The 10,524-nt window shown below is 36.5% G+C and overlaps 1 protein-coding gene across 4 annotated transcripts in view; it reads right to left on the minus strand.

Moving 5' to 3' along the window:
- pax2b (paired box 2b) overlaps positions 1–10,313 on the minus strand; it is a 33,361-nt gene extending 23,048 nt beyond the window's left edge. Inside the window, exons 1-5 of one of the 4 annotated variants that reach the window (XM_055176578.2) lie at positions 9,270–10,313; positions 7,955–8,120; positions 6,984–7,181; positions 3,400–3,479; positions 1,718–1,837 (exon numbers count right to left, since the gene is read on the minus strand). In XM_055176578.2, coding sequence (XP_055032553.2) covers positions 1,718–1,837; positions 3,400–3,479; positions 6,984–7,181; positions 7,955–8,120; positions 9,270–9,312 — 607 coding nt within the window. In that variant the 5' untranslated portion in view covers positions 9,313–10,313. The remainder of the gene's footprint in view (positions 1–1,717; positions 1,838–3,399; positions 3,480–6,983; positions 7,182–7,954; positions 8,121–9,269) is intronic. The other 3 variants (XM_055176575.2, XM_055176576.2, XM_055176577.2) reach the window with 3 other exon arrangements.
- Positions 10,314–10,524: the final 211 nt, after the last annotated feature.

Here is a 10,524-nt window from a genome sequence, read left to right on the forward strand (position 1 = left end):
TTTTTCCGTGGCATTCTCACGGATCTCCGCATTTTCCGTGGCCCTGCTACGGACTGTCTGTTTTGGTTACTCAACTGCTTTTTACTATTTTCAAACCATTTTCGCTTCGGTTTAGGGTTAGATTTGGTGTTTGCGTTAGTATGTCACTTTAACTATTGGTTTATACTATTTTTTCTGATTTATTCTTTTATATTTTCTAAACTTTAAACAATTGTTGCCTGGGGTTGGGGTTAGAGTTTGGTTTGGGTAGGGATGTCATTTCATGTAAATCTAACCCTAAACCGAAGCGAAAATGGTAAGAAAATAGGACAAAACAGTTGAGTAACCAATCTGTGAGAATGCCACGGAAAAAGACAGTCCGTAGCAGGGCCACGGAAAAATGCGGACATCCGTGAGAATGCCACGGAAAAATGAGCACAAAATTCCGTGACTATGCCACGGAAATTCGTGAGATCAGGTCAACTCTATATCTGAATGACTCCACAGAAATGTATTGATGTAGTTCTTCTTTCGAAGTTGTATTGTTTCAAAACAGGTTTACATGAAGAAAACAGAAAAGTGTTAAATATGTAGTATAGAGTATATATAACCGAAAAAACATTTTGTAGCTTGCTGCAGCTGGTTAGGACAAAACACAGATTTACATGAAAAAGAGAGCTTTTATTGCTTGTCACTGTGTTGTCTTGTGTGTAGTTTCAACACCTTATAAGAAGCAACCATTAAAAATATATCATATTTCTCCAACATTATATTATAAGTCTTTAAATATATATTAGATTTTTAGGGCACAAGCTTGCGAACACCACAATAAAGATGAGCTAAAATTTGCCAGGTTAGTGGCTGTATTTCAATTATTTCTTTTTGTGTCATCTATAAAAAAATACTCACTCCTCAGAACTAAACATATCGGTCAGATCTAAACTTGTGGTTCTTTGCCACAATCAACTTCAAGGTGGATCAGACTTCATGCTGTCGGTCAAAGCAAGAGCCATAAAGACGGGGTGGGGATCTCTGGGCTAAATGTCCTCTCAACACTGTCGTTCTTGTTTGAGTGAGTTTGTTAGTTGGCTACATCATCTTGACATGTAATTACTGAAGCTCTCTTAATCACAGCGATGCGGATTAATAACAGAGGTCACATCGGCACATCAAACGCTCTCGGTCACACACTTGATATGTACTGCAGCCCATCATTACACATTCAAGGGCAATCTGCATGAAATATTTTAGGTAAAACAGAAAGTTGATTTAAACAAAAAGCCTAATGTGATGTTATCATTTATTGCAATTTGGCACACTGAACTATAGAATGGAGAGCCAGGTAGCATATTTTGATTTATACAGATACTTATGTTGCATGCTCAGTTATTGCTTATAATAAGAACAATAATAATTATTATTATGAATAATAATAATAAAGTATAAAATAAATATAATAATTGATCATACATTTAAATTATAAATGCAATCATTTATTATTAATTAATACAATAATAATCAATGTAAATATTATATATAATAATATATAACATTTAAATAACAAACTATTTTGGCTGACCATAATAATAACAATAATTAATCATTAACAAAATAAAAGTCTAATTTATAGTAATGTTGGTTCTATGCAGGTCTGCATCAGAAATACAAACCCAAAATAATGACGTCAAGCACAATTTTCTACAGCAGGTTGTAAATGAAAGAAAAACCGCAGACTAACCTGTATCTCTTTTCCGCTTTTCTCCATTAGAGCGAGGAATACCCAGAATCCCATTGATCGAGTAAGATCCCACGGGGTCATTGGAAGAACTGGAGACAGGAGGGGATACCGTATTGGGAACTATGGACCAAGAAAGAGACAGAATAGAAAATCAAAACTCTTCCTGTCAAATTACTGGAAACAATGGTTTATATAGCAACCTATATCGCCAACATTCACTGTGATGTCCAAGATATATTAGGGTTCAAGAATAAGCACAGTCCTGTGACCCAAAACCAATGTGGGAGGGGACAAATCGACTGACAACATACTGTACAGTATCAGGTGAGTGATGTGATGTCACTACATCTTACATCACGTACAGGTACACAAAGATAAAATGAATCTCCTAGAATTACAATAATGTCTTAATGCTAGTGCTGAGGGCTTAGTTTATATATGTTGAAAATAATAAACATCAGTAATGCTTTATACAGTAGCTGTCATTGGGTTATATATTTAAGCTTTTAATAAACATACTGTAACATTTATTTAGAAATATTAATTTTAGCAATCTGTAGCTGTTTATGTTGGTAGTTGCCAAGTGAAAACGTCCTTATTATAAGTCCTGCATGATTTAACATGAAGCTTAAATAAAACATAAAATAATGTAGTGAGCGGCCTGACGCCCCATTTAGACCGCCAACGACTAGCAGAGCAACGCAATCTCCTTCATTTCAATGGAAGCTCGGCAACACAAGCGAAAGTGACCGTTGGCGACTGGATGGGCGTGTCTAGCAACGCAATAAATTTATGCCTCGTTCAGACCACCAGTGACTTTCTCACTGTATGTTGCCTGTCTCTTTCAATGACGGCCCATTCAGACAGACAGCGGCAAGAAGTAGCAGAGCAACGCAATCTCATTCATTTCCAGAAAGCTTCCCGAGTTGTGGCAACATGAGCGAAAGTAACCTTTGTCGAGCCTATGGCCGTGTCCAGGGAAGCGAGAAAGTTCAGAAAGTTTAACTTTATACAAATAATGTAGATTTTCTGGAGCGACTACCACTGATAGCGAAGCAGTGGAGTTTATGTCTTCCTTCTCTCGTCAGTTACTGGAGATTTAGAAATGCTTCATTGAAAAAGAAAAGAGAGAAAGTTGCTGGTGGTCTGAATGAGGCTTTCTAAATCTGTTTTTCATAAACAAATGAGTACCGTCCACTCCAGTAACTGACGAGAGAAGGATGAAGATTAACTTTCTCGACAAGCCAATCCGGTCGCTAACGGTAACTTTCGCTCATGCCGCCGGAATTCGTCAAGCTTCCACTTAAATTAATGAGATTGCGTTGCTATGCTATTGCTAATTGCTGGCGGTCTGAATGGGGCATTAATAAAAGTAAAACTTTATGTAAATGATGAGCGATTTTTGGAGCGACTACCAATGGGAGTGGAGTTCATATCATCCTTTTCTCGTCAGTTACTGGAGTGGATGGTACTCATTTGTTTATGACAACCAGATTTAGAAACGCTTCATTTAAAGAGACGCTGGTGACACACAGCGAGAAAGTCACTGGTGGTCTGAACAAGGCTTTAGTCACAGATTATATCTAGCATTGACCTGCAGCCATTGGCCTCTAAAAAATTTAGTTTTTTTTTCAAGAAAGCTCCAAAAATGTCCTTTAGACCTAATGATGATGTGTTCTTACCCATAGTGTGTCCTGGGGTGGAGAGAGACGTCCCATCTGATGAGGGGTGAAACGGCTGCTGGACCTTTGTCCGGATGATTCTGAAGAGTAAACACATTTACACTTAAAACTCCAAAGCTTTCTGTCTGTGATAATCTCAGTTTTAGCCTATACAGTAGATCACCTAAGTCTGAGAGCAGGAGGATCTAACAAGACAGATAATCGCAGATCAGTTTTAGCCGAGCGAGAAACTGGCTAGCTTGTTCCTCTAAGGTAAAAATCTCTCTGAGCTGCTTCTTCCTTCAGTGATCTTGCAAACAAAGCATGAAATCACAACATTTCACCTCGATAATCATCCTTACAGCTTTCTCTCCCTCTCTCTCGTTCCTGAAGAGAGCCTTAGGCTCGGTTCTAGTGTGGATGAGGTTCTATTGATCTAGACTCTAGGATAAAAAGTTCTGAATTAGCCACATGGGTACCGGGATGCAAATGGAAAGCTATAAATTATATGTGACAGGAAAGCAATAGTTGCTCAGTGCAGTGTACAAGCTTACGCCAGCATCTGAGTCCGTTAATCTGAGCGGCACTTTGGGAAAAGAGCCCGCTGTCACGCTCATTTGTTAACTTTAGATCCATTCATCACTAATGCCACTTATTCTCTTTTAGCAGACATCTGCAAACAAACACATTATAGAGGGACGAAACATAGGTGAACCTTGCTATAGGTGTGTATTTTAGATAATGTGACTGGTCACAAGCTTCGTCAGTAAAAGTACAAATTGTTTATTAAAGCTCCATCGCTGTGTAGAAAAATTTGAGAAAGATGCCATCTGTCAAGAGACATTTGACAGTAAGGATATACAGTATCGTAGGTTTCCCATAACATATTTTTTATTTCATGCCCCATGAAGATTATTGATTGTAAAAATATTTCAAACACGCATTGTGAGCGTGCATCCTGTTCAAAGTGCACATATATAAATCCATTAAAATGCCTGCGCTAGTAATATTGATATCTGCTGAAATAACACTCAGCTTTAGAGACGTGTCCTCAGGGCAGAGTAAGAGAGATCAGACAGAGAACGTGTTTTCCACCAGTGACAACATATCAATATTATATTTCATTTCTCTCTTTTAAACCAGTGTTTGACCCTTTGCATGGCCTGGGGAGAATAAATCTGCAGACTTTATCCACAATCCATGTTTCTCTTATTGAATAAGTCATTTGGAAGAGTGAATTAATATCTTGGCTGTGTCTGAAAATCCTCTAAAGAAATATTAAAATGACTTTACGTGTGAATCAATAATATTGAGCGCCATTGGGGAGGTTTTTTTAAGTGCTGGCTTTGGTGCGTCACTTGTTGGTTGTAGAGACAGTTTTGTCGGATTTTAATAACGTATGTTGAAGAAACACTTTTAGGAGTCTTACGGTTTATGCAAATAAAATCTTTTTTCTTTGATGTGACATAAAATGAGTGAATAAGACTTTGTGAAAGCTTGTGGTTGACCGATTCTTTGCTTTTACACAACATGTTAGCTAATAAGTCAACAAACGTTGTTTTGAAGTTAAAAATTCAAGAAATTATTCTTATATAATCAATGCACTGTAAAAAAAATACTTCCTTAAAAAATGCTGCCTTAAATGTTTTTGTTAAATTAACTCAGATTTACAAGTCATGTCAACAGAGATGAGTTGTCACAACTTATAAAATATAGTTGAGAAAAGTCAACTTAATTGTATAAGTTATAACAACTCACCTGTAGTTATAACAACTCATCTCTAGTCAAGATAAATAATAGTAAGTTGAAATGACTTGTAAATCCAAGTTGATTCAACAAAAATTTTTAAGGCAGCAAAGTATTTTTTTACAGTGTGGAAATGGACTTCATATTGCAGTATAGATTATCTTTAATAGATTGCTTGTTTCTTGCCTTATCAAATGATTAAAGTCTCTCTCTCTCTCTCTCTCTCTCTCTCTCTCTCTCTCTCTGTGTGTGTGTGTCTCTCACTCTCTCTCTCAATTTCAATTTAAGTGTGCTTTACTGGCATGACCAAACTGTACATTTGCATTGCCAAAGCATTTGCAGCTGGGCTGCGTACAAATAGTGCAAATAAAAGTGCAAATAAAAGGGTATATAGTGCAAAATTAAAAGTAAAATAGTAAGTTATAGCAATAAAATAAAAGAATAATGACTAATACTAATCTCTCTCTCTCTCTCTCTCTCTCTATCTCTCTCTCTCTCTCCATACAGGACCTCAGGCATGAGTAAACCAACATACTGATAAATAGAAAAGTAGAAATACATTTTATTTATTAAAGTTAAACTATACAGTCTAAAAATTAATCACACTGCCATGCATTCATATTTTCATTTTCTTCATAAACAAAGTCATATTTTCTTGTTTCAGAATAGCCAGAGTGAATTCAATTAGATTTCATAGACGTTTAAGGACTTCAGTAATTACATGAACCTACATTTTGAATTTATCTCACAAGTTCATGCCAAAAGACGTTCAAATGGTCCTTTTTAGGCGACCACGAGGCATGAAATGAATTTTTTCTATCCTCCTCTTCTCTTGTGTGGGCTCTTCTATTCTTTGGCGTCATCTCATTAAAATGTAATGCAGAGTCTGGTTTTATGGAAGAGTGAATCTTAACCAAAGTTCAGCCTCACTGCTTCTTTTGACCTTCTTGATTTTCCACACAGGTCTAACACACAGCCGAAATCACAATTTAACCAATTATAAGGATGTAAATAGGATCATGTTGGATTATAGATTATAGTGCATACTGTAGATTCCATATATTTTAGTGCACATTAGCAACAAACGTCAAAACGCTAAATGTGCAATTTAAAAACTACAGCGAGAGAAAATCATAAACTGGGAAACCGATACATTCATAAACAATTAATTTCATTGCATTTCGTTTTCAATTTGTATTTGTGTACATAAAACTGTTATTTTTGCACACATTTTTTTTTAGCATTTAAGCATCTTCGTGGCATTTTAATAAATTAAATCGTTTATTCTTATAAACCGTGACCTAGTTTTTCTATATTTTCCTAAAATAAACTGAGCAGAAGAAGAACATTATAGAGTGTAATTGATGGTCTGTGTCTCTTTTAGCCAGTCTGATCACTGTTCATTGATCGGTTTTTACTCGGTCTGATAAGATTTTAGAGCTACTGTCATTGTTGCATTAGTTTGCAGCAGAGGATTGAATTACAACCATAAAACCACAGAACACAAAGCCATAAACCCTCTATACAAAATTACTAAACATTTTGATCTAAAAAATGTCTCCATCCATGTATGTTTTCCTCTTATTAACACAGAATGTTAAAATATATATCAATTTTATTTTAATAATATCCAAATATTGTTATATACTTGACATAATGCATAATTATTATTTTTTTAGGCATTATTCCAGTGAGGAGACGTATGTCATTTTTTACGTTTTTTACGCATTTGGCAGACGCATTTATCCATAACTTCCAGTGCATTCAATGTGCATTTTATCAGTGCGTGAATCAAACCCACAACCTTTACGTCGTTAACGAAGTGCATTAGTTGAGTACAATAGTTGTTGTTAATTCACCTGTTTATGGAGGAAACGCTTGGGACCGTGTCATTGTCACAGATGCCCTCCGCCAGCAGTCGATCACGGATCTCCCACGCAAACATGGTGGGATTTTGTCTCTTATAATCCGCTATTTTATCCACCACTTTCGGCGTGGCCACTTTGGGTTTGGATCCTCCGATAACTCCTGGTTTTATACTGCCCGTCTCATAATACCTGAGGAAACATCTGATATTCATAACATGACCAAAACCAATAAACAACAGCTGCGTGCTAACAAATGCATGAAAATGTTTAATCTAAACTACACGGATCATAACAGCATTATTCGGACATTATCATATATGATTAGAATACTGATGTAATATTGTGAGCTAACAGCCCATCTGTTTTAGCTATTCTCGTATTAGTCTCTTACAGCAAAGGCAAAACATCTCTCAAACAGCTACGTTAAAATCTTACATCAGTTTACAGGGTAAATGGATTTGGATTAACAATTATGTTTAACATTTTTTTGTATTTAATCTGTTTAATAAGCAAGGACTGTGCAAACTCATTAGCATTTTACATCTTGTGACCTTTTTATTGAAATAAGCCCAGTAATCGGATGCTGCTAACAAATTCCCATTAGCAGGTTTAAGTGGGCACAGTTCTGTTAAATAAAAGCTAGCTATTATTATTTTATTTTATATTTTGCCATTTTTACTGATTCCATGCGGAGATGAGTCTATTCAAAATTAAAATAATGCCAACAATAACATTAATAATAATTAAATTTTTCTTAAAATAACAGCCTTAGAATTTACTCAGGAGGCACATCAAGTTCCTAACACGGATTTTATATTTAGCTTAGAGAGGGGATCGTAATAAACAGATAAATATGAAAAGTTTCAATTTACTAGTATGATAACCTCATGTTGACATAATATTTATACATGCATTGTTCGTACATGGGCTTTTTTTGAGTGAATTGTTGTTTTTTGTCTCACCTGCCCAGGATTTTGCTGACACAGCCGTGACTGACCCTCAGCTGTCTCGAGATGTCACAGGGTCTCACCCCTTGATGCGCGAGCTCCACGATTCTCTGGCGCACGACGTCAGGTAAAGGCCTGCCGTTCACGAACACCCCGCCCAGCTGGTTCACTCCCCCGTGCCCTATACCGGAGACAACAACACCAAACCACAAACCATAACATTACATACAGGCCGTACGTTATTTAATACGGGAAACATGAAGTGGATTATCATTAAAGTACATTATAGTATATTACTGCCTTTAACTTACATTAACTCACTGAATACAAATCGAGAAGTTAAAAATTATGTTTATTTGCATTATTTTCGTTAAAAACGTGGAATATATACAATAGCATTATGCTATATAGCTTATGCGCATTAGCATATTTTCTATATGTACCCATCTTTATTTAGGCCAATGTGGTACTGTCACCAAACAAAAAGTAGTTTTAACCCCATTGCATAGATGTATTTTCCAAACAATTCGTTACAACACATAATATAGTGGCTAATGTTTTTATAAGGAGCATGCGAATTTTTCTTGGAGTATAATAGAGAATTTTTAATATATTTTTAATTTGTATTTGTTTTTGTAAAACACATTAAACTCCCACCCTGATAATGTATTCCTGCTGAGACAATAGTGGGGTTTGTTACTCGTAGGTGAGCGATTAAATTACACGAGCATTTATTGTTTTCATGCCCCCGGATTAAATAATTAAACAGTTATGTTTGATCGTATTACATATCGTTGTGCTGTTCATCTTATCTTTTCGTACTCTTAAAGTGTTGTTTTAATTTACTTAAAAATCAATACAGCATTGCATAAACAATTTCCTTAAAATTTTAGCCTATGTTGCGGTTCAAATATTATTATTGACTATTTTATTTTTATTTTATTTTTTTCGTTTTAAAATTGTAAATATTGCAAAAAATTTCGGCTTGAACATTTTAATCTTCCTTATAGCTTTACAACGAATTTCACCTTATTATATTTCCAAGCTTCAATTGTTTTCGTAAATATATAACCATATATAATTCGTATTTGTGATACATTATTTCAATGTTTTGGTCAAATGCATTTAAATGCATCTTGTTAATTGACTTCTTTATTGTTTACATTTAATGTTAATAATTATTGTTAGGCCTATTTGTTCTTTAAATGCAAAATGTATGTTTTTATCTGTTTTATATTTCTTAGAGCTCAGCTCTTAATAAAGGCGTTTTCAAGTGATGATCTAAATTGGCAGAAATATATTCTTCAGATAAACTCCTGTGGAAACTCACGGTGCATGGCGGTGAAGGGGTCTGCCTTACAATGAATATCCATTTGATAACAGAGAAAGGACAGAAAATCAACTGAAGTCGCCGTCTCGTCTTTCTTACACGAATAACAACTGTAAGAAACGAGGAAAGGTAACGTGAATCCAGCCGAGGACGAGGAAACTTCAGAAAGTTGCAACGGTCCGCTCAGTGCAAATGGACGGAGGATTTGTCAGGTGTCAGTCATGACCGCATGTTCTTCTAGGTCAGAACAAACTGCATTCAATGCAATAATTGTTTAGATATTTTGAGCATGCATGATTCATTCAGAAGTCGATTTCCAGTTTTCGTCCCGTCCATTCGGTTGTAATATCTGTTATATCCCGGTGGTTTCGTTCAGCAGGTGCAGGGATGCCGTGGTTCAGGTCTGCGCATGGATGACGGATAGCAGAACCATCGGAGACTGCGGGTTTCCTGTGTCTACCTGCCTTTCCCCCCTTTAATAATAACGCGATACGTTTTCATGTACACACGGGCCGGGACTGAACGACTTGGGTCGGTTGTGTTGGTTTGTAAAAGCTCCAGCCCCCCTCCTTTGCGCAGACCCCCTTTCTCCTCTTTGGATGAGTGTATCAGACAAAGGCAGTAGATTCCAGCACTTTGTGATTCGCTCAGATGTGCCTGTCACTCCAGAAGGGGAGGGAAGAGCTGAATGCAGCTAAATGAATGAGAGTTTAGTGGAAATTAGGCGAGGATATGAGCAAATCATTTCATTTTCTTTGTGATAATTGTTGGAGACCTTTAAACCGACGTGGAGTAAAATAACAGTTGCGTGATTTTTCCCATTTTAACAGTGAGTTATAACGAAGGGTGGTAATGACGACACAGAGCTAATTAGATGCGTAAAATGGGCATTTGTACTAAATTAACATGGTCACCTTCAGCCCTAAACATCCCATAATAACGCTTAAATATAAAAGCGCGCAGCTGTGGCCTTCAGAAATAATGCAAGATCAGCAGGTTGATGGTGAAGCGCAGCTCTCATTTCTCGCCCTGACGCCAGTTTATCTTTAATGGGGAGGTCGATGGTGTGATTATGGTTTGATTTAAACACCATCTTGTTTTGATTTTCTGCGCGTGTCTCTCCGGTGAGCAAGTTTGGCTCGGCTCAGGGTGCGAGAGACTGTCTGTAGGTGGCGCTGTATCGTCTCCATACTCTCCTGAGACTGCAAAAAGTGTTTGTTTTAGTATTTATTTATCTATCATTGGATAATGATGG

Source organism: Misgurnus anguillicaudatus, chromosome 4, assembly GCF_027580225.2.
Source record: "Misgurnus anguillicaudatus chromosome 4, ASM2758022v2, whole genome shotgun sequence".
Classification (NCBI taxonomy): Eukaryota; Metazoa; Chordata; class Actinopteri; order Cypriniformes; family Cobitidae; genus Misgurnus; species Misgurnus anguillicaudatus.